This window comes from Cupressus sempervirens, chromosome 3, assembly GCF_028749045.1.
Source record: "Cupressus sempervirens isolate cs-2001-9-10 chromosome 3, ASM2874904v1, whole genome shotgun sequence".
Lineage (NCBI taxonomy): Eukaryota > Viridiplantae > Streptophyta > Pinopsida > Cupressales > Cupressaceae > Cupressus > Cupressus sempervirens.
Genome location: NC_143120.1, coordinates 44590620 through 44616900, shown reverse-complemented (window position 1 = coordinate 44616900; position 26281 = coordinate 44590620). Strand labels below are relative to the sequence as shown.

The window sequence follows — 26281 nt, the reverse complement described above, 5'->3', positions numbered from 1 at the left end:
CATTCAAAGAGGGGCAAAACATAATACCCCAAAATTGGGTCATTGCCATGATACCAATTCTGGTGTATTTCTGATCAATCTTAAGTCCTATTTCACTAGGCAAATTCTTACTCTGCTACTTGCTACTTGACTTAATTGTCAGATGCAGAAAACCCTAATCTGCATTCATCATGCTTATTATTTAATTCCTATAGTATTTACTCATATTAGTCACATTAAACCTATTGATTAAAATTTAATTTAATTATTAAGTACTTATACTTTAATTAAATTACATTATATCCTAAGGCCAATGTACTATGGAATTAAATTTATTAAATTTAATAAATATGCCTATTTTAATTAATTAAACAAAATTATTTAATTAAATGGAGAAGCTACTTCTAATTAATTAAGCAAAGTCATTTAATTAAATGGGAAGTCATTCCTAATTAATTAAATGAAGTTATTTAATTAAATAAGAAAAGTGCCTCTAATTAATTAAATAGAATTATTTAATTAAATGAAAAAGGTAATTATGAGAGCATATCTCATTTTATTAAATTAAATATCTCTCCAAAATCTCTCTTCAGTTGAAAAAGGAAATTCCCAGTTCACTGTTGATCAAATTAGAAGTGACCCAGATCACTTGCTTTTACACCAAAGTCTATTTGAGTGACTGACTCTTACTCTCAGATTTGAGCCAGTTAACTCCCTTTGATTTGGGAATCTTCCTTTATGACTGAACTTCATTTTCAATCCTGATCGTTGCTTGAAATCGATCTCAACTGTTGATAGATTCCAAGAAAGTCTATTTAAGAGACCCTCATTTCCTCATTACAGAGGTTGGAATTTGAATAGTATTGAATTGCTGTCGAATTGAGTACTCAACTTTCTATCTTTCATATTGTTATTGCATTTAAATTCTCATTTAAAATAACAATGCATACATTTAGATTAATGCCTTCTATTTCCTAGATTAATTGCTTGCACTTCATCTAGATTACTTGCATATCATATAGATTAGTCACATTTTTTTTAAATCCTTCGTTCTTAGAGGGTCTGGTTGCTTAACACCTTAAATTTGAGGATATCTAACAAGCAAAATCCCTTTAGATAGAAGGCAACAGGTCACCTTGCCAGCTGATTTTCGGATGAACAATCCAATGTTCATTCTGGGATGAATCCGCAAATAAGGACCATGTTGAAGTGTGTGTGTTAGCATAGCCCGCATTTTCACGCATACAGTTGCAACAAAAGGATGATATGTTAATTCCCGATACAACCACTTAACTTATAGTGCACAAGAGGTGGTTAAGCCCTTGTTACGATTCTCGAAGGGAGTATTGAACAAATTTCAAACAATCTCCCCCTCAACATTACCCGAGGGTCTAAAGATTCAAACTTGTGACCGAGCTCTGACACCACTTGTTAGAGTGGGTTTTTGTTACACCAAAAGTTTGGTCTGTTAATGTCCAATACAACCACTCAACTTGTAGTACACAAGAAGCAATCAAGCCCTTGTCACAATTCTCAAGGGGAGTGCTGAACAAATTTCTAACATTAGTCTCTTAACTCTGGACTTGGTCCTATTAAGGGATTAAGGAGACATTAAAGATGATGTGTTGTAAAGCCAAACTATATATTAAATATACATATAATAAGCTAAAGATTCAACTCATCCATACTCATATATCAAAACAAAATCATTACATCATTTATATTCCCGCTATGCATATCTTATCCACTCTTCATCTATATCTCCTCTATATCTTGTCTATTATGGTGAATATATTTATCTTCTCTACTTATATCTCCTAAAGGGAGCATAGCCCCTAAATAGTATCCCTAAGGTATGACCTATATTCTAATTACATATTCTGAAACTTTATTTCTAATTTACAATCAATGTGACTATGGATCGGTGTCTATATTTTATCTTCCAGACAATAGATCTAACAACTAAACACACAATTGTAGACCACTCATATATGTATATGTGTGTGTGTGCATGCACGTGTGCATGTGTGTATTCTAACCTATATGTATATGTGTGTGTACGCACGCATGTGTGCATGTGTGTATTCTAACCTATATGTATATGTGTGTGTGTGTGTGCACACACGTGTGCATGTGTGTATTCCAACTTAAAAATAAAGCACATTGTTATGAGATCACTTGTGTGAGTGCACACGTGTGTGTGTGTGTGTGTGCGCACACACACACACATGTCTGTGCATGTGCATGATTAGACATGAGGGTAAATTTAAAATCTTCTCTTATACTAATAGATTTACTATTATTATTTTTCGAAAAAAAGGGTCTTAATCCAAAAAGTCATTTTAGCTATCGATAAACATCAATGTTTGACTAATAAGGGGTATCCATCTCGTTAAATTCTCTTGCAACACAAATTTAGCCTCATCCCTTAGAATATTAAACCTTACACTCATTAAAAGTTATTCCAATTTACTGTTAAATAGAGACTTATTAACAATTTACTGTTAAATAGAGACTTATTAACAATTTACTATAATTGATATTATAAATATATAAAAAATAAAAATAATATAATTATTGCTTGATCCACCTAATTTCTTCCAATTGATCCACCTAATTCCTTCCAATCTTTTTCAAATAGTCTTTTCTTCCTCTTCTTTACTATAGACAAATATAAAGTTGCAAATCATCCTTATATTTATTTCATGATTTACATATAAAAACTTATTTCATGATTTACATATAAAAACTTATGTTACGAAAATTTAGGCAATTAATTGAAATGCAACCACACGAGACAATGAAGTCATAATTTTTATTTTTCTACTCAAAAATTTATTGTGTTAATGATTCAGGCACGTTTAACTTGACTAGAATCAATGATACACCCATTACAAGACTCTAATTTTATGTTGGTTAAACAGGCACGCCGAGCTTGACCTGTATTGCATCCAGACAAAGCAAAGAATCTTGGGCATGTGCACGAGACCGTTGAATGAGATTCACTTGAGATTAAACCGATTATAAATATATCACATGCGCATATCAGAATTTATTCGATTTAGCACCTAATTAGAAAGCCGATGTTAAAAGGAGTGATTCACAATGCTTCGCCACTCAATTGTATTGGGTAGGGCAAGGCTATCAGTGTCTCTGCCCCTATCAAGGAGTGCTTCATCACTGAAAGCCAAGCCCCTCTTCACCACTCTCAGCAAGAGCCGCCACATTTCTGGAAAGGCGATCGGTAGCTCGGCTACAACTCCCACCATGGAAGCGGAAAATATGAGCGATGTTCAGAGGCGCCTCATGTTCGATGACGAGTAACCACTCTCTTCTTTTCTTTTGAGTATTTATACTTGTATCTGATTTGACTGCGGATGCCCAAAAAGGGTATTATGCCCCACTGTGTATTTGAGATTAAAATTTAGAAGTTTACTTGAGATTATAGAAAAATAGTTCGAATGTTAGAAATTTTGGAAAAATATGTGACTCCAGCGTTTTCAAATATCTCATCCGATTAACATTGACAATTTTATTATTGCCGATCCAACTACTACATAGAGTTTGAGGCGTAAAATGCCCTAAATAGAATGGGGCGCAGCTTTCAAAGCCAATGCAAGGCCAGGATAAAAGTGTAAATGATAAAGTTTTAGGTTTTCCTGTTCACACATATCTGGTATACCGTCAACTCTTGTGGAAATACAGTTACATGTGCTAGCTTTGTTTGGGTTTTGGTATTTATGAAGATAAAAGTAATGATAGGGTTTTTGCGTTCATTTGAATGCCAGTTTGGTGTATGCGATCCCTGGGACAAACCCACAAGGAGATCAATTTTGCAGCTACTAATTACTCCGAATATCGTTCAAGCAAGGCGCTGCCCTACATTTGAATTTGTGCGTTTACGACCTGTTGGTTCCCAAAACCGCATATTGTAATCGTACGAGCCTTGCCTGCTCGATGCTGGGATATCCAATTGGTTAAGGCCAACTTGACGGAACTGAACAACACAGTTCGAGTTCCCTGCACTTCCGGCTCTGCAAGATCGAGGCGGGTGCACCTAATCGTGGACAAAATGCTTAGATCCAAAATGCTTAAAACAGATTGATTAGAACACAAATACAATAAAGTTTCCCAAATGGCAAGAACTATAGGAAAACTTTAAATTTGCAATTTCTAAACTGAGAACAAAAGTAAATGATTGAAATAATGTTTAGATAAAAATAAATATAGATTAATGCAATAGATGAATATATTAATTCCGCAAAGGCAAGAAATGAAACATTTGCCAGCGTACGGATTATGAATTAAAAATAAAAGACCAGTGCCTAATAAAATGGGCAATAGAGTCAATATTATTAGTTGAAATGTACAACTTTATAAAGTTTAATATATTTTAACTATAAACAAATTTAATAATTCGGACGCGACGAATCAATTATATAAAAGCAATTTAAATTAGTCTAAAATGCACTTTAACTCCTGTGGAGACAAATTAGACATAAATATGGAAACAATAAAATATTTCACAATATTTACGTTTATCAAATTTAAAATGCAATAACGATCCAGTCCACTTATCCAAATATTAAAATATTTATAGAAAATAATAAAAAATGTTTATAAAGGACACAACTTAATAAAAAATTAAAACTCTAATGCAAATAAATTGAAAAAATACTTCTCATTGATTCGGAAATAAAATCGTACTGGAGACATTCCCTACAGGTGATCCATCCAATATAATTCAACTCTAGAATCGCACAAGAATTTATTCCATAATTCACCATTCAGAGGCTTAGTTCAAAAGGTCATTTCCTTTGTCAATTAAAAGAATATAATACATCATCGCAAGGCAAAAAAAAAACTAAAATATGAATAACAATAATGTCATAAGTCTCTCCCTTCCCTTTGGCTTTTACATCTCATATTTATAAGTTTTAGAATGGTGTATTTAACCCTCACACCCCTTCATAACTAATAACCACCAATATTAAATATTAAATACTTAATGTAATCTAGACCTAATATGATCGATAGTTTGGTGTATTATATCTTGAGACATTGACAATACTATGCTTGAAGTTTTGAACTCTTTCGCTTCACATTTGCAAATGCCTTCAAATCCTTATGCATTTATCAGAAAACCATGGTTTTGCCTACAGCCTAGTGTATTTGCTCTGCCCCTTCCGCTGGATTTGAGATACTATTTTTTTTTTTTTTTATCTGCTGGTTTTTGTTTTTTGTACAGGTTGAACATTATTCGGGTGAACATGTTTGCCGCAGAAATATCCTTACATTTCCCTCGTACTTAGTCTAGACGTTGCAAGTCACTCATTCGCCATCCCTCTGGAGTATTTGCAAAGCCATTGCATCCATTGACCTGGGTGCTTGAAGACACTAATTTGCCAATACTTGCCAAACCTCTTATCTAATTTGCGTGGAAAGCCACTTCCCAATCTCTGAGATGCACTCACAAACCATACTCGTATTTTTCTAATCGTGATCTGCTTTCCTGTGAACCTGTTCGAGTGTATGCTCGGCGGCCTGTGCAACCCGTGTTTTCATCATTTACGTCTATAGATAGTCCAGTATCCTCAATATGACTACGTCTGGAGTCTGGTCGATGTGTGATGAAGGTTCCTAAAATCTCATACAAGCCCTCATTTCACACGTATTCTCTTTGCTTTGATAGTAACTCAACCGTCCATATCTCGGCACTCCAGCAGTTCCAACAAAATCTGATTCATCTTCAGGTCTTTTGCCAATCTCCCCACTTTCACTCGCGTATGTGCTTCCTAACCCTGCAATAGACACGCCAAACATTAGATATGACCAGAATTAGAGAAAAATACATCTTGCCTGCCTCAAACAGATTGCAAAACGATGAATACACCAGTCTCCTTGCTTTCACAGGCTGGATACATCCTACAGTGTTCCTAAGATCAAACTCCTCAGTCCCACACACTTCAAGCCTGCAAACCTGTTCTCTTCACCACCGTCAGACAATCTATGCAAGAGCTCCTTGGGCACGATTCTGAAAACAAAGCTACAGACCCATGGATCCATTTATTTAGCTGCTCAAATAATCATTACTATATATATAGAACTTCTGAAGGACAGAACTAAACCCGATGGGAAAGTTTGAAATGCATCAGTACTGAGAACATGCTAGAAGGAAAGAACTGAGACAAAAACATGTTCATGTTCCTGTGAATGGAATTGCCCTTGATGCAATACATCAATGCTGCTCACACCCCGGTTGATTTTTGCAATACACACATATTGAATTGAGAATGAAGAAATCCTAAGCAAAATAACAACATCCGTAATACTTGTCTCTAGAAGATCGAAATTTCTGATTCTGCCTGTACTGAAAATTCCGTGTCTGCACTTCCAATTGTAACTCAATAATCACAAATTTATAACACCACTTGCTTCAAGGTCACTACTCAACTTAATTATCTGCTCCTCTGACAAAATGGATTCCCGTTGTTTGTGTTTGGGGAATGAATTTATGTATTCAGATTTCAATCGATGCTCTCTTCTTGCAATGATTGGATGCCCTTATCAGACCCATTAACTATCATTGGATATACTGAAGGTGGCATAGACTCAAATACGAGTGTATGCTGTCCAAGTGCTCATTACGTTGTTATAACGTTCCTTTATTTATATTCAATAACTAAATGGTATTGTTCGATCTCAATAGTCTCCAATTCAATATGGCTTTGTCTCAAAATACGTTGGTCCCAATTCTCTGTATATGTCAACGCTGCATATTCTGTAGCTTGCCTTTATTAATATAATGTCTGGAGATTCATTGTTGCCTTCCCGATGAATATATGTATTCCTCATAAGGGATGCTGAATGTTATGATTAGTCTGCTTATTTGACTCTGTCTATCCTTTAATAAAACATCTGCAACTTCTAATACCTACTGCTGTACAATCTTTCTTTGATATCTACAGCTGGGCTGTATTTAAGTCTCTTAGTTTGATGCTTGCCATCAAATATCTATTTTTCAAGAAATATATTGGTGTACATGAAATCTGTTCACATTTTTCTTATCCAGTTTGCTACTACCATGACAGCAACCATATCACAACAAGGACCATAATGGCTCACAAGGTCTTCATGTATATGTTCAAGAATATCATAACATTCCTATGAATGATCGGATAAAATGTTTTGAGTGGAGATTACAATTTGCAAAAATATCCAGGCTCCATCAGTGGCTCTGATTGGGGACATATGCCCCTTGTGGGCATAGTGAGATTCCAACTTTCTCTGGAGGAGCAGACCGTGCACCCATGCTTAGTATGATGCAAGGTGAAATTGGGTGGCCCAGGGCCCCCCAAAAATGAACATCACTTCTTTCCTCGATCGAATACCCGATTCTGATCCTGCAATACTTTGAACCTGCTGAATGTAGTATTACATTGTTCCCTAATAAAATCTGACTGGTTAGAAAATAATAAATAATCACCACATGACATATGCACCTCTTGTTCAAAATATCATTTGAGAAGAAATAGTTTTCAACATGATTTAATCCAAAAACCTGATCTCTTGCTTTATTGAATTGATCAATATATGTAAAAGAAAAATTTTCAAAAGAAAGACGATAAAAACTTAAAAACTCGTCCCTAAGCATATGGTTAACAAATACTACCACAGGGTTTTCAAGGATACTTACCTGATCAGCATGCTGCTCATACTTCTTACCTGTGTCAAATGCAGCGTCCTCAAGGGCAATACTTATTATGAATTTAATCCCTGGTATTTAACTCTCGTTTAGCTTTTGATAAATTCCTTAAGTCACACCCTTGCTCAGTCATACAAGCACTCAGATTAGTACAATTTGCTTGACCTCCATTCACTAGATGATGTTCCTCATAAGAAAGAGGCTTTGAAGAGTGTTCATATTCAGCAACTATTACTCCTTTTCTATCAAAAATCTGATCACACATGACAGCTGGAGAATTTTCAGAATTATTCTGATATGTTTGAACTTGCTGACCATAAGATGAGTCAATACATATTTCATCTTCTAGTTGCACACCCTGAGTTTTATCCACTTCAAAACTATTATCATGCATGCTATCTTCATTATAGTGCTGATATACTTGATTGCGTGAAAGATCTTCTTCAAACAATGGACTAAACATAGAATGCTTGGGCACATCTCCATAAGGTCCTCCATATGAAATTTCATCCTCGGGAATATCCTCAAAAGAACCTTCATCTGAAACTTCTTCATGCTGTCCTACTTCACTTTCACAAAATATTATGTCCGGATTCTCCATTATCTCATTGCATAAGAGATCTGAAGTGATTTTGTGATCATTCCTAGATGTATCTTCTTCTTCATGTATGCTCACACTACCTTCAAAATCTAAAAATGAAAAAGGGCCATATTCTTCATTCTCTTCCGCTAGCCCATCGTTTATGGGATTTGAAATCTCTTTGAAATTGTATCTAAATAGATTATTTTCTGTACTTTGACAACAATATACATCTTCAAATATGTCATCCTCATGAGAATTATATGCTCCTCGGGGTTCATTATTTTCCTCCTCATGAAAGTAATATGGACTTGTAGAAATCAGATTTTCTTGTTCATTAAATGACACATCTATTATCTCATCAATATGCTTTTCTTTGTATACAGGAAGAAAATTTTTACCACCCTTTTCAACATACTTTTGATATTCCATGTCTAACAAGGTTGAAATTTCATCCACACTGAGGGAATCCTTCTCATTATTTCCATTTTGTTCACTTTCTAATTCCTTACTGGTCTCATCATGATCAGACTCTTCTTCAATTTCCTTAACACTTGAATCTAAAAAATCACAATGTTCTTGCTTACCTTTGGTATCCTTTGCTTCATCTTTAATACCTTGATCCCATATCTGAAGAAGAAGTTTTACATCAGGTTCCTTTGGCGAGATTCTCAACTTAACAATTTTGTTTAAAAATTCCTTGTGAGGAGGTTTTATGTTTGATGGAATCTCATGGTAAGTGTTCATTACTCTCAAAAACAAATGTGCTGAAGTCTCGCCTTCATATCTTTCCAAATTGTAAAAGGCGTCAAGTGAAGACATCTCAGGATCCTCTTCCATGTTGCAGCTTTGATCATCATATTGTTCATAACACATCTCTTCTTCGTGGCTTATATCCTCAAATTCAGATAGGAACCATCCTTCAAATTCTTTCCAAGATGCAATACATTGTGTGGGTATTAGTTCGTATGCCTGTCTTGCATTGTCCTTCAAAGTCCTTGCAAACAATTTCATCACCTGATCTTCCGCACAAATCTCATAATCTCCTACAAATGTACAGAATGCATCCAAATGTCGAATTGCTGATTCATCTCATTCTCCATGGAACTTTGGAACCAACTGTGGAAGCCTTGGAGATAACTTGCTAGATTCATAATCAAAATTGCTGAAATCTAATGGCCTAATGTTATCTAGAATAAAAGGCTTTCTCTCAAATGATCGATGCATTTGAAAGACCATTTACAATTTCCTTCTGAGTCTACTCCCTCAGCAGAGTCACTGACGATCCTGGTACTCCTTCTGTCAAAGTACCAATCACAATACAATAGAGTCGCCACCTCCAAATGGAGGACATGAATAAGCTTTAAGAATCTAAGTTCTTCCTTCCAGTAGAGTATATCTCACCTATGTCAAAGATTTAAAGAAGACACACAATGCTCTACAAGATACCATCTCCACAAAGCAATTAGATTTATAAAATGATTATGAGATTGAAATTTTCAAAGAAATTAAAATGCACAATATTAAATATAAAAAACTTATTAATCCAAATCAAAATAACAAATCAAATAGAATCTAACTCTTACTAGTCTACAATTAGAAATTCTTAGGGTTTATTTTGCAACTCTCCCTAGTAGAGTCGCCAATCTGTTGGTTCCCAAAACCGCAGATTGGAATCCTACGAGCCTTGCCTGCTCGATGCTGGGATATCCAACTGGTTAAGGCCAACTTGATGGAACTGAACAACACAGTCCGAGTTCCCTGCACTTCCGGCTCTGCAAGACCGAGGCGGGTGCACCTAATCCTGGACAAAATGCTTAGATCCAAAATGCTTAAAACAGATCGATTAGAACACAAATACAATAAAAGTTTCCCAAATGGCAAGAACTAAGGAAAACTTTAAACTTGCAATTTCTAAACTGAGAACAAAAGTAAATGATTGAAATAATGTTTAGATAAAAATAAATATAGATTAATGCAACAGATGAATATATTAATTCCGCAAAGGCAAGAAATGAAATATTTGCCAGCGTACGGATTATGAATTAAAAATAAAAGACCAGTGCCTAATAAAATGGGCAATAGAGTCAATATTATTAGTTGAAACGTACAACTTTATAAAGTTTAATATATTTTAACTATAAACAAATTTAATAATTCGGACGCGACGAATCAATTATATAAAAGCAATTTAAATTAGTCTAAAATGCACTTTAACTCCTGAAGACAAATTAGACATAAATATGGAAACAATAAAATATTTGACAATATTTACGTTTATCAAATTTAAAATGCAATAATGATCCAGTCCACTTATCCAAATATTAAAATATTTATAGAAAATAATAAAAAACGTTTATAAAGGACACAACTTAATAAAAAATTAAAACTCTAATGCAAATAAATTGAAAAAATACTTCTTACTGATCCGGAAATAAAATCGTACTGGAGACATTCCCTACAGGTGATCCATCCAATATAATTCAACTCCAGCATCACACAAGAATTTATTCCATAATTCACCATCCAGAGGCTTAGTTCAAAAGGTCATTTCCTTCGTCAATTAAAAGAATATAATACATCATCGCAAGGCAAAAAAAAAAATTAAAATATGAATAACAATAATGTCATAAGTCTCTCCCTTCGCTTTGGCTTTTACATCTCATATTTATAAGTTTTAGAAGGGTGTATTTAACCATCACACCCCTTCATAACTAATAACCACCAATATCAAATATTAAATACTTAATGTAATCTAGACCTAATATGATCGATAGTTTGGTGTATTATATCTTGAGACATTGACAATACTATGCTTGAAGTTTTGAACTCTTTCGCTTCACATTTGCAAATGCCTTCAAATCCTTACGCATTTATCAGAAAACCATGGTTTTGCCTGGAGCCTAGCGTATTTGCTGCCCCTTCCGCTGGATCTGAGATACTATTTTTTTTTTTTAATCTGCTGGTTTTTGTTTTTTGTACAGGTTGAACATTATTCGGGTGAACATGTTTGCCGCAGAAATATCCTTACATTTCCCTCGTACTTAGTCCAGACGTTGCAAGTCACTCATTCGCCATCCCTCTGGAGTATTTGCAAAGCCATTACATCCATTGACCTGGGTGCTTGAAGACACTAATCTGCCAATACTTGCCAAATTCGCCTCTTATCTAATTTGCGTGGAAAGCCACTTCCCAATCTCTGAGATGCACTCACGAACCATACTCGTATTTTTCTAATCGTGATCTGCTTTCCTGTGAACCTGTTCGAGTGTATGCTCGGTGGCCTGTGCAACCCGTGTTTTCATCATTTACGTCTATAGATAGTCCAGTATCCTCAATATGACTACGTCTGGAGTCTGGTCGATGTGTGATGAAGGTTCCTAAAATCTCATACAAGCCCTCATTTCACACGTATTCTCTTTGCTTTGATAGTAACTCAACCGTCCATATCTCAGCACTCCAGCAGTTCCAACAAAATCTGATTCATCTTCAGGTCTTTTGCCAATCTCCCCACTTTCACTCGCGTATGTGCTTCCTAACCCTGCAATAGACACGCCAAACATTAGATATTACCAGAATTAGAGAAAAATACATCTTGCCTGCCTCAAACAGATTGCAAAACGATGAATACACCAGTCTCCTTCCTTTCACAGGCTAGATACATCCTACAGTGTTCCTAAGATCAAACTCCTCAGTCCCACACACTTCAAGCCTGCAAGCCTGTTCTCTTCACCTCCGTCAGACAATCTATGCAAGAGCTCCTTGGGCAGGATTCTGAAAACAAAGCTACAGACCCATGGATCCATTTATTTAGCTGCTCAAATAATCATTACTATATATATAGAACTTCTGAAGGATAGAACTAAACCCAATGGGAAAGTTTGAAATGCATCAGTACTGAGAACATGCTAGAAGGAAAGAACTGAGAGAAAAACATGTTCATGTTCCTGTGAATGGAATTGCCCTTGATGCAATACATCAATGCTGCTCACACCCCGGTTGATTTTTGCATTTTGTATCACTTGCAATACACACATATTGAATTGAGAATGAAGAAATCCTAAGCAAAATAACAACATCCGTAATACTTGTCTCTAGAAGATCGAAATTTCTGATTCTGCCTGTACTGAAAATTCCGTGTCTGCACTTTCAATTGTAACTCAATAATCACAAATTTATAACACCACATGCTTCAAGGTCACTACTCAACTTAATTATCTGCTCCTTTGACAAAATGGATTCCCGTTGTTCGTGTTTGGGGAATGAATTTATGTATTCAGATTTTAATCAATGCTCTCTTCTTGCAATGATTGGATGCCCTTATCAGACCCATTAACTATCATTGGATATACTGAAGGTGGCATAGACTCAAATACAAGTGTATGCTGTCCAAGTGCTCATTACGTTGTTATAACGTTCCTTTATTTATATTCAATAACTAAATGGTATTGTTTGATCTCAATAGTCTCCAATTCAATATGGCTCTGTCTCAAAATACGTTGGTCCCAATTCTCTGTATATGTCAATGCTGCATATTCTGTAGCTTGCCTTTATTAATATAATGTCTGGAGATTCATCGTTGCCTCCCTGATGAATATATGTACTCCTCATAAGGGATGCTGAATGTTATGAGTAGTCTGCTTATTTGACTCTGTCTATCCTTTAATAAAACATCTGCAACTTCTAATACCTACTGCTGTACAATCTTTCTTTGATATCTACAGCTGGGCTGTATTTAAGTCTCTTAGTTTGATGCTTGCCATCAAATATCTATTTTTCAAGAAATATATTGGTGTACATGAAATCTGTTCACATTTTTCTTATCCAGTTTGCTACTACCATGACAGCAACCATATCACAACAAGGACCATAATGGCTCACAAGGTCTTCATGTGTATGTTCAAGAATATCATAACATTCCTATGAATGATCGGATAAAATGTTTTGAGTGGAGACTACAATTTGCAAAAATATCCAGGCTCCATCACGACCTCTGCATCATTCCCACTCAGGTGCACACCTGATTCAACTACATAACTCAATTGCACTCAACCTTGGAAATCAGGTGTTTAACTTTCTAGCTTGCTTTCAAGCCGAGTTATATTCCCTCTCTTTATATCCAGCTGTAGACTTTTTGTTTGGTCTGATGATACCATGGTAACTGGTTATTTCCTTTCCTACTTTATCAGCTCTCAAAGGTTTGATTATATCTTTCCTATTGCAATGCAGCAGCGTCTAAAGAAGTCATGCAACAAAACCAGAGCAATTGATTAAATGACACGGCTATTGGCCTTAATGGATCAATGCATAAATCATCAATGCATAAATCATTGTGATATAGTTCTTAAAACATTAACACACATCTGGTATTGTACGTCAACACCTCATTCCCAACCATTATAGGTTTCCCAACAAATTAACAGGTACATACCTAGTGGCTCCATTGTCTAGAACAATTTTTTTCTACCTAAGGGGTTATGAAACACTTAATTCTCAAATAAGAAAGTGGATGAAAGCATTAGGTTGCAAGCCCTTGGGTTGTTATGGCACGGACAAGTCCCTAGTTTGTCATGGTGTAGCAGTTATTAACTCGAGTAGATTCAAACCCAAGACCTCCCAAATAAGAGGCTCATAGTTTACTGTTGTGTTGTAGGCTCTTGCCTCATGTTTATCAGCTTATTATCATCAAAAGCAGCACCATTTCTGTTAAGGGAAGCCCAATTACAATTTTACATTTAACATCTATTGTTTTAGGATTTTGCAAAGTAAAGTTTAATTTGCATAAGTTAGTGATTTCTTCTTCACTCAAATTTGTAATCTTTTTTATGACATGCATGCACTTGTTTCCTCTGCTGGTGTATTGATTACAGGCATCATAAACAGTACAGGTTTACATACAATAGAATGTTTTGTAGAGAATATTTTCTAGGTCTTTTGATATATAACGTGCTCTTATTGTCACAGTAGTTAAATAGACTGTTGGGAGATGTTTTGGACAATAGAATATACCCAACTTCTTGTAATATTCCTTGCCTTAAGCAGGATGTTCTTTTCCTGATTTTTTTTCATGATGTAATATTATACTGAAGTTTCCAGAAACATGACCGTACAACCTTACACAGGTGTATTTTGGTGGATAAAGAGGATCACGTCATTGGGCACGACTCAAAATACAATTGTGAGTAATCATCACTGTTCTTCTAGTGCCTTTGAAAAAATTTGTGTTTGGAATGTTATGTGTGGTGTTTATAAAGTTGTTTTATAGTAAAATTTTACTTAATTCTACTGTCTTGATTTTTTGTTTGATTGTGCATTTCTTTTGTCTGTTTGATTGAGTTGGAAGTTTTGATTGAAAACATCCCTGCATACCAGTGATGGGAATGCATACAGAGAAGAGAATGCCAAAATTAAAAGATGCAAAAAATCCTCTTTTTTCAACTGGTTTTATGCATGTAAGGTGGAGGTATATACAGAATTAGATTCCGCTAAACATGCTATGGACTAGGGGTATATTAACTGATTAAAGACTGCACAAATTTAGATTTTATTGATTGAAACAGGACTGAATAAATTGCAAATTGTGAGAATTTGGTATAGCTCTGATACCATGTAAGAATTTGCCTAAGGCAAGTATTCAACACCAAGATCAAGAAGTTCAATAGATAGCACAAGATAGAGTAATGATGATCAAGATAATAATGGAGATCCAATAATTGAATATGAGATATTTGGATATGAGATAATTACATGCTAGAAGTGCCTTGCATATAAAGGCAACTAGAATGACTAGGAGTCAGCAAAGAGATAAACATCACAACTAAGCACATGCCTACCAAGAGTGGATTATCCTCTATTATGATGAGAGGATAAGTTTACACAAGTGTATCTCATAAAGAGATGTTGTAGACACCATGTGCTCAAATAAGTTGCTAACTCTTGTGTTGTCAACAAGACAACTTAGATGACTGCATATTCCTAAGTAAAGTTAAGTAAAGTGTACTAATAATTAATTATTTACAGTAACACCCCCTCTTAGCACTTGAGCTCACAAAGCTAAATGCAAGATGCAATGTGGGTCCCGGTTACTAGGCCATGTTAGCTACCCATGTACAAATGCAATGCTCTACATACAATGCAATGCAATCTCTCTAGAAACGGAGAAAGAGGGAAAACCTCATGGGAAAAACCTCCTCCAAAAAGAGAGATGAAGTAGTAGAAGATGCATGCAAAGATGGAGTAATCAAGACCCCCCATACATCATGCATGTACAAGCATATATCCCCCATAAGAAAAAATACATGATGGTATCCCCCCATATTGAATAATCTCCCGCAAGGATGTCATGAAGACAAAAAAGTATCCAATGCCTACAAATGACATTTCTCCCTTTAGGAAGAAGATACACCAAGTATAGGTGCAAGTATACTTCCTATTGTGGATAGGAAGATGGATGAGGAATCCATATGTAGTATGCTATGTATGCTGCCTTTGAAGTTTGCTCATATGTTGACAAGCCCTTGATGAATGTAGATGCCACAAGCCAATCTGGTGGATGCCCAAAAGAAGGTGGCAAACAAGGTAACGTGTCCATGTATGAAAGTGAATCAAACTCCAAAGACAAGGAATCATCCTTATAGGAAGAGATGGGAAGAGAAGCAATGTAGCCTTCCCTCAATGGTGAATGCACATCCATGAAAGGAGCTCCTTGATGACTGAAAAAGCTGTACCATGAAAACTGAATGATGTTCCTCCTTGTAGGAAGAAGTGGTGCCATAGGTGTATTAGAGAATGCTCCCCAACTAGTAGGAAGAATCCTCAAAAGATATGATGTCTGAGGAAACTAGAAAACAATCTCCAAAGACTGATATGTCTCCTTTGACATAAAAGAGTCCTCCAACTGCTGAAAAGAAGTGTCCACAATCATGTCAATCTCAAAAGAAAGATCAAGTGGTTGAGGGTCAAAGTGTTCCCTTGCAACAAGTGAACAAGAATTCTCTTCAACAAAGAGAAGATGGATGTCATCAATAATGTCTTCCACATCTTCAATGTAAGACTCCACAAACAATACTGCAATGTCTGGAAGGAAGTCATCTCATGAAGCTGGAATAGGAAAACATGGTGTTTCCTGCTGCATTGAATCAAGAGCATATGTAGTTGGAACTGGATCAGTAGAAGCAACAGGAGCATCAGGAGGTATGATCTCAACTAGAGTTGTAGGTACCACAACTAGAGTGACTGGAGGTAGAATGTCCTCTGGTAATGAAGGGACTTGTGGATCTCCATATGCTTCCCAAAGACACATCCAAACGTCATGAGGACTACTTGCCTTACTAAGAGGAGCAAAAGATTCCTTACTCATACTGTTATACATAAAGCAAAGAAGAAAAGAAAAATGTCCCCAATTAGTATTAGGTGGAAATATCTTCAAATATAGATAAGGAAACACTTATCTTCGCCTAGATGATCAATCATCAAAGCACTCCATTTTTTATAGTTCCTTTTTGTCAATTTGAATCTTAAACCGAAGTGACACTTTTGACATGATTCCATGAGATCAAATAATGTATGCACCCCCCAAAATGCAAAAAAATAAAAAATCAAAGAAACTCCCCCCTAATGCATGATTTGACACTTTATATTAGTGCGATTACAATGTCCACTTGCCAATTTAGGGCTAAAGTAGAACTCTGATTTTTGATATTTACAACTGAAAATATGAAGCTACATATGACTCAACAAGATAAGAGACAAGACCTCTTAAGGATCTAATTAATTACAAGTGCCAATAGGCTAGAATGAGACCAAAATTTGAAAGTACTATGTCTACTCAAAATTACTCCATACTGATCCCAGATCTAGAAAGTAGACAAAAATTATGCACTCTAAAAGAAAATAGCACTTGAATATGTGTCTAGATGAGCTCGAACTAAGCCTTTGAAGTTGCAAAAGTTGGGATTTGTGAGTTGCAGAAAAATTCAACAACAGAGATCTCAAACATCTTGCACCAATGTGAAGATCACGAAATTCTACCTCAAAACAAAAAAAAAAATTCGAAAAAAGGAGTATGTACGAGGGAGATATCGCTGTTTGAAAATCACCTCTATAATTATTTTTCTTGAATCACCACCATCACACCTTTAAAAATCAAATGACTCTAGATTTCACCTCAGATGTCCAATTTTGATGAAACAAAAGTCAATTTGGGGGTTTTTTGACCTTCTGAATATAATGCCAATATCTAATTTGCACCACCAAGCTCTAATCTTGCCCTGCAAAAAAAAAATTCTCTCCAATGGCTATGTAATGAAACTCTCGTGGCTCTGATACCATGTAAGAATTTGGTATAGTTTTGATACCATGTAAGAATTTGCCTAAGGCAACAATTCAACACCAAGATCAAGAAGCTCAATAGATAGCACAAGAGAGACTAATGATGATCAAGATAATAATGGATATCTGATAATTGGATATGAGATATTTGTATATGAGATAATTACATACTAGAAGTGTCTTGTATATAAAGGCAACTAGAATGACTAAGAGTCAGCAAAAAGATAAACATCACAACTAAGCACTTGTCCACTAAGAGTGGATTATCCTCTATTGAGCACAGGTTTTTGTGCAATATTGAGAGGATAAGTTTACATAAGTGTATCTCATAAAGAGATGTTGTAGACACCATGTGCTGACTCTTGTGTTGTCAACAAGACAACTCAGATGACTATGCATATTCTTAAGTAAACTTAAGTAAAGTGTGATAATAATTAATTATTTACACTAACACATATAATTTAGTGCTTGTTGACTAACTTTCTATCTAATCTAGACAACTTGTGATGGCAGCTAGCTATTCCAACATTCCCACTTTAGCTAATATCTATTGGTTGTTGGTTTAAGAGACCTTTGGTGAACATGTCAACATCTATGCTTTTGGTGCCACAACACTCATCTACTCCTATCCATCTTTAGTTTTCTCATGAAGAAAGTGGCATGGGACGTCTATATTTTTTGTTCTCACATGTGCCTTGGGATCCCTTATCAGAGTAATGTAACTTTAAGTATTGTAGTATATAATATGGGTTATTGCCTTTGTTACCGGATTCGTGCCCCAGAGGTTGGATTCGTCCGGATTCTTCCCCCTCCAAAAGAAAAACTGAATTATTATTATTATTTTTCGATTGTTTTCTTATAATCTGATAAAGGGCCACACCACCCTTACCCACTCACAATCAAGAAAGCAACAATATAGAGACCAAGAAAAAAAAATGCTTCACAAATAATTTTATTATACTTGAAAAATCCTTGCAACACCCACAAGATGATATGACTTCTTCAACATAAGAGAAATCCTAAATAAGAGTCTTCACACCAAGAGCTTCACCAATAACTTCTACTTGAAGAGCTACACCTTTAGAGTTTTCACACCTTCTAGCTTCTACTTCTCAAACTTCTCCTTGAGCTTCCACTCCTCAAGCTACTCCTTGAGCTTCCACTCCTCAAGCTACTCATTGAGTTTGATTAGAAATGCTCATATGCCTTGCTTAAATAGGCACTTACCACCCTATGCATGACTTATCCACAACCTTCTAGAATTCCTCCTACACAATATCCACAACCTTCTAAAACTTCCATAAATTTCTAGAATTACAACTAAGCACCACCATGTGGCCCAATTAGAAAATTACATTTCCTTTATGGATTACAACAAATATTAAATGCAAGATTTAAGAAACTTTCCACAAGCTTCTAAGATGCCACCTACACACCTCGATTAATGTAATGTCAACTATTTTTTGTATTTTTTCCATTTATGCCACTTATGCACCTCGAAAATAAAAATCCTCTTTTCCTTTCTTTTCTCCTTTTTATTTTTATTATTTCTCCTCTAATTTTCGTCACTTTTCTCTCTCCTCTAGAATTTTTTTTTTTTCCAATAATTTTCCAATGCAAGATGCTCCTGCATCAGACTCCCCCGGTAGATAGAAAAGTGTGTCCCACACTTGGACGCCAAAAAAAAAATCTACAACCATCTTCATCTTCACCAAAGGCTTCCACCTCAATAGGGACAACAAAACCACCATGCAAATCCTCCACATCTGCATTACTCTATCAAACACTAGAATCTCAACCATCCAATTTAACATGCTCATTCCCAGGAACAAACTGAACATAATGCTTCATTAGCAAACTCCCATTCACATCAACAACTAGTGAATCCACACCAGTAGCAACAAACCCCGCATTAGCAACAACAAACTCCATATCAGCACCAACATGTAGATCTCCATCAATACATGCCAAACTCTCAACACTAACAACCTCATTGCTCACAACAAGATGCTCTGCAATACATAACTCACCTCCAACAACTCGATCATCCACCTCCAAGTGCTCCATAATCTCCATGTCAGATTCAACCAATTGATCATGAAAACCAACCTCGATCCTAACATTAATAACATTAGGAATATCTTCAGCAACAACCTCTAGTTGCTCTGCAAGTTCTGCATCAGGCTCCACAAACTGATCAGCAAAACCATCCTCTTCCACCTTGACCTTCTTAGCTTTAGCATCCAACCGAGCAAACATCTTAGAAAAATTTCTCTCCACTATATCATGGATTTTTGCAATCATCTTAGGGTCCAATCCTCTTGGAGCCATCTCCCAAGATCTTCGTAAACCCTCTGCAACAAATCCTTCCCACGCTCCTTGTGACAACCAAATCGTTTGCAAGTCAGATCGCAACCTGCCACCTCGCACGAACAATCAGGAACCACATCACAAGTCTAGGACAACGAATCTACAATCCACAAGCTCTGATAAACTTTGCCCAACCAAGGTCCTGGTACAAACTGCCTCACACTTCGACGATCTGCTTGTACACTCAGGAACTCCTGCTCTGATACCACTTGATAAAGGGCCACACCACCCTTACCCACTCACAATCAAGAAAGCAACAATATAGAGACCAAGAAAAAAAAATGCTTCACAAATAATTTTATTATACTTGAAAAATCCTTGCAACACCCACAAGATGATATGACTTCTTTAACATAAGAGAAATCCTAAATAAGAGTCTTCACACCAAGAGCTTCACCAATAACTTCTACTTGAAGAGCTACACCTTTAGAGTTTTCACACCTTCTAGCTTCTACTTCTCAAACTTCTCCTTGAGCTTCCACTCCTCAAGCTACTCCTTGAGCTTCCACTCCTCAAGCTACTCATTGAGTTTGATTAGAAATGCTCATATGCCTTGCTTAAATAGGCACTTACCACCCTATGCATGACTTATCCACAACCTTCTAGAATTCCTCCTACACAATATCCACAACCTTCTAAAACTTCCATAAATTTCTAGAATTACAACTAAGCACCACCATGTGGCCCAATTAGAAAATTACATTTCCTTTATGGATTACAACAAATATTAAATGCAAGATTTAAGAAACTTTCCACAAGCTTCTAAGATGCCACCTACACACCTCGATTAATGTAATGTCAACTATTTTTTGTATTTTTTCCATTTATGCCACTTATGCACCTCGAAAATAAAAATCCTCTTTTCCGTTCTTTTTTCTTTTTTATTTTTATTATTTCTCCTCTAATTTTCGTCACTTTTCTCTCTCCTCCAGAATTTTTTTTTTTTTTTTTTTTGCCTTTTTTTCTTTTTCAATTTTTTTTTTTTCCAATAATTTTCCAATGCAAGATGCTCCTGCATCATAATCATAATGGATTTGAACCATAGATTCATACCAAAATCATAGATTCATACTATGAAATGATTTAGAATCATAGATTCATACTTTGAAATGATTTAGTTTTAGAATTATGTATATTTCTCCATTTTTTTAGCGCGTGCACGCGCGAGCACACACACACACACGAATCCTCCACAAATCATAATTGAGAAAAAAATTTACAAATCCACGGATCTGATTCACGTGGCCAAATCGTATTCGTTTCATGAATCGGTAACTAAGGTTATTGCTGCTCATATCCTAAACTTTGAGTAATTTCCTCTGCCAAACTGCTTGCTTCATTGCTTGTGTTTTTGTCATATATTCAGCCTTTATACTGAACACAGCAACTTTTGGTATTCTTTTGCTCCATCAGCTGTTTGAGCCATTTCTAATCTGAAAATAATTGGTTGACGATCCTTTATTATTAACAGCAACTAGTTGAAATCATGTTAGGAGGGACAAGCATGTCTTCAAGTAACATACTCGGTCAACTTGACTAGTCAATGAGAATGGTGACTTAGTGCAGTGAATATACTAACTTCTCATGATCCTAGATCTTTAATAGTAGCCAGTGGACCCATAAGCTCCTGACCTTTGGTTTAAAGTTTCTACAAATTCTGTTATAGATCAGATTTGGATTATACCTTCTATCCTTATGCTTGCTCTTATGATCTTTAATGTTCAGACTTGATTGAATTGAAAAATATAATTCAGAAAATGTTTTGTTTTCTGCAAGTATTCATCTACGGCAGTAGTGATCAAGGAGCTGACTATTGTAATTTTGTGTGTCCTTAAACTTCAACCACACCCTATATTAATACATCAACCAAAGGGCAAGTCCCTCTAAGGGACATGACCCTTCTTAGGTCAGCCCTCTTTGCATTCTCATAATCGGCCATTTAAAGAAGATAGAGGTTTGAAGAAAAACTTAAGTCAAGTTAGTTATCTCAAGAAGCTGCCGATCATGTCTAGATAAGGCATTTCATGCAATAATATGCTTGTTCGATTTGCACATTTAGACTAGTATGGTTATCAATGTTACAGATTTAATATTCCCTCTTAACTTGATAATCATACTGAGAGATAACATCTCTAGCATCATCAATTTATGATGAATAAGCATAGATTGATACTCTTTTTGTATCTGAATTTTCTAAGCATGTGGTATCTTTGAACACATTATACTATGTCATATTACTATACATGTGATATGACTTATCACTGATACTAGTGATAACAGTATTTCAAAGCATACAATATACAAGATAAAATCCGAAGAATGATTAAATTCTTCATTTATTCAGGTTGTGACTCATAGGTACTGGCAATCCTATATCACAACATGATCCTGAGTTAAGATCTACCAGAACATAGGATAAAGTTCGAAGAATAAATTCTTCCTTTATCCAAGTTGTGACTCATTGGCATAGAAATGTCTATGTCACAAATGATTTTGAACTCATCTAGATCTGATAGTAGTTCTCTACTATTCAACACATTATCTAAGAGATCGTCATCTCTCATAATGTCTTTTATACAAGTGTTCATTATCTCAGAGATCGTCACCTCTTAAATAATGAATACAAATGGTGGAGCCCATAATAGTCAATAGCCTGACAATAAAAATTATTTTAATAATAATTTAAAGAATACAAATATATTACAATTCAACCATACCAAGTCTTTTTTTGAAGTGATCTATCTTCACTCGAGAGAGAGGTTTGGTAAGAATATCTGTTGTCTGATCTGCAGTGCAAATGTATTCTAATTTTACAGTATTCCTATCTACCATATCTCTTACATAATGGTAAGGAATTTCAATATGCTTGGACCTAACACAAAAAATTGGATTCACAGAAAGCTTGATTGAACTCTGATTATCACAATGAATAATCGTAGGAATCATGGCTTGACCAAATAATCCCACAAGTAACTTTCTAAGCCAAACTGCTTCCCGAGAGGCCATCGCTGCTACAATATATTCGGCTTCTGTGGAACTTTGTGTTACTAAAGACTGCTTTCTGCATATTTATGATAGCATTGCTGAACCTAAACTGAAACAACATCCTGAAGTGCTTTTCCTGTCAGTAACACTTCCAACCCAATCTGAGTCTGTGTATCCATGTAAGTCCAATTCAACTTTCTCATACTTGAGCCCAAGGTTAAGAGTGCCTTGTAAGTATCTCATGATGTGTTTGACTGCAACTAGGTGAATCTCCTTTGGCTAACACATAAACTGACTTAATGCATTAACAACATAGCAAATATCCGGTCTTGTATTTACCAAGTACATAAGGGACCCAATCATCTATTTGTAAAGAGTAGAATCTATGGAAGGTGATTCTGCTACTGCTTCCTTGAGTTTATGTAGATTAGTCTCCATGGGAGAAGACATAGGCTTGCAGTTCCACATTCCAAATCTCTTCAAGATGTCTAATGTATACTTTCCTTGATTAAGTATGATGCTATCAGAATTTTGCCATACTCTAGTCGTAGGAACTAATGAAGGAGTCTTAAATATTTCATCTCAAATTCTTTGATTAGAGCTTTCTTGGATTGATCTATGAGATGATCATCACCTGTTATTAGTAAATCATCAACATACATTATCAAAATTACCATATCATCTTTATCCCTTTTATAATATAGATTTGGATGAGCTTCATTCTTGGAAAATCCTAAGCCGGTGAGATACTTATCAATTCTTTCATACTATGCCCTTGGAGCCTGTTCAAGTTCATAGAGAGCTTTCTTGAGCCTGCAAACAAAATTTTTAGGGTTATGAGTTTCAAATCCTTTAGGTTGCTCCAAATATACCTCTTCTGTAATCTTTCCATTCAGAAATGTTGTTTTTACATCCATTTGATGTACTTTCCATCTCTCGATGCTGCAATAGCTAGGATTGCTCTTACAGAGGTGTATCTGGCAACAAGAGCAAAGGTTTCTTCATAATCAATTCCCTCTTTTTGAGAGAATCCTCTGGCTACGAATCTGGCTTTATATTTTTCAATGCTACCGTCAGTAGCATGCTTGATTTTAAATATCCATTTAGAAGAAACAACAGATTTTCCTTTAGGTCTTGGAACAATTTTCCAAACATCATTCTTCATAATGGATTGGTATTCTTTCGTCATGGCATCCTTTCAAGCTGTATATTTATTAGCATTTGAAACATTGGTCGGTTCTGATTTAGACAAATCACTCATGTTTGTTGTATAACTAAAAAATCTTTTGGGGTTTTTGTTTTCTCTAGAGGTTCTAGATGGTGTAGCGAAGTCTTGTGCTTCCTATATTGTCTTAATGGCCCAAAGTGGTCTTTTTTTCGAATTTTGAGTTTCCTCAAGATTTAGATTTTGAATTTCATCTTCAATTTCTTCAATGTTCTCCCTCTAAAACTCAGATTCAGTATTTTCTTCAGAACTAAGTAAGGGAGAGGGATCTGCAAAAGTTAGGGCTCTTTTGAATGCTAAATCTTCTTCAAATATTACATCCCTACTAAGTTCAATGTTTTCTTGACCACGTATGATAATCCTATATGCTTTAGATGTTTCACTATACCCAACAAAAATACCTTTCCTCCTAGAGGGTTCTAACTTGGTTCTTTTTTCTTTAGGAACATGTCTATATATAGTGCACCCAAAAATCCTAAGATGACTTATATTAGGTTTAACTTTAGTAAAAATTTCTTCAGGTGTTTTATCTTTAAGGTAGGAATGAGGACTTTGTTTTGAATATAGACAACAACACAAGAGGCTTCCGCCCAAAGATAATATTCTAAATATCGATCAAATATCATAGCTCTTGCTGCTTCTATAATTGTTTTATTTTTTCTTTTTGCTACCTTGTTTTGTTGTGGGTTATAAGGAACGGTATACTCCCTTTTAATTCTTGCTTCTTTACAAAATTCTTTAAATAAGTTCGAAGTGTATTCCCCTCCATTATCAGTTGTAAGAGTTTTAATTTTGTGTCCTGATAAGTTTTCAATTAAGGTTTTGGATTCTTTAAATCTCTTAAGGATTTCTTCTGATTCTTTACACTTTAAGAAGTAAATCCAAGTTTTCCCAGAGAAGTCATTTATAAAAAGTATATAGTACCAGAATCCTCCAAGAGAAGGAAGAAACATAGGTCCACATAAATCTGAGTGGATTAATTGCAAAACATTGTTAGTGTTTCTAATGCTATCATGAAATGGACTTTTGGTGTTCTTACCCAAAGCGCATCCTTTGCATATGCTTGAGTGATCTTTATTCAACTTAGATAAACCAGTTACCATCTTTTCCATAGTTGATAAGGTTTTGAAATTTAGATGACCTAACCTTTTGTGCCATATTTCATTTATATCAGCAGCTTTATGAAATAACGCTTGAATAGGTCGACTAGATTTTGTATTTAATTGATACAATTACCCCTTTCTTTGAACAATCAACTTTGATTTCTTAAATGAAGAATTCTTAGACCAGGTCAATACTTTACCGTCCATGAATGCAATATTATGTTCATCATCTTCTAAGTGTTGTGACAAAGATTAGGTTTCTTTTTATTCTTGGTACATAGAGTACTCCTTTGAGATATAGAACACTACCCGACTTCAGTTTTAGGGTGCAATTTCCAATTCCTTTGACGGAATGTGCTGAATTATCATTGATGGTGACTTCGCCATTAACTTTTTCTGATATAGAGTCTAGTGCTTCTTTGTATCCTGTAATATGTCGAGATGATCCACTATCAATCATCCATACTTCTCTTGAGGCTTCATTTGATAGAGCCGAATACAATACACGATTCTCAGGATCATAGTTATCTTCTTTCCTAGTAATGTTTGTACAGTTTACTTGCTGCTTAGAATTCTCAAGGCAATTAGATCTATAGTGTCCAAATTTTTCACATTTGAAGCTTTTTATTTTGGATAGATCTTTCTTAGGTTTGTCATTCTTTTGATTACCCTTTTTCTTCTTGAAGTGATTCTTCTTACCTTTATAGGAATTTGTGTTGAGAACATGAAATTCTTCATCTTCAGTTTTCAACTTTCCCCCTTTCTTAAGTTTTCTGTATTCTTCTTGAAGACAATCTCCCTTAAGTCTATTGAAGTTAGGAAGATTGTCTCTAGCACTTACTCCTCGTGTGAACGTTTCCCATGAATCTGGTAATCCATCTATAGCCATCAGTGTTAGTTCCTTGTCATCAATTATGGTTCCTATACTTGCAAGTTCATCTCTTAGATTGACAACCCTTAGGAAGTAAGAATTCATTGATTCTCCCTTCTTTATCTGTATATGA

The 26281-nt window shown here is 35.4% G+C and overlaps 1 protein-coding gene across 1 annotated transcript in view; it reads left to right on the top strand.

Moving 5' to 3' along the window:
• The first annotated feature begins 3033 nt into the window (after positions 1 to 3033).
• LOC149564718 (isopentenyl-diphosphate Delta-isomerase I-like) overlaps positions 3034 to 26281 on the top strand; it is a 38216-nt gene continuing 14968 nt past the window's right edge. Inside the window, exons 1-2 of the mRNA XM_089818265.1 lie at positions 3034 to 3299; positions 14387 to 14442. Of these exons, the coding sequence (XP_089674391.1) occupies positions 3085 to 3299; positions 14387 to 14442 (271 nt within the window). The 5' untranslated portion in view covers positions 3034 to 3084. The remainder of the gene's footprint in view (positions 3300 to 14386; positions 14443 to 26281) is intronic.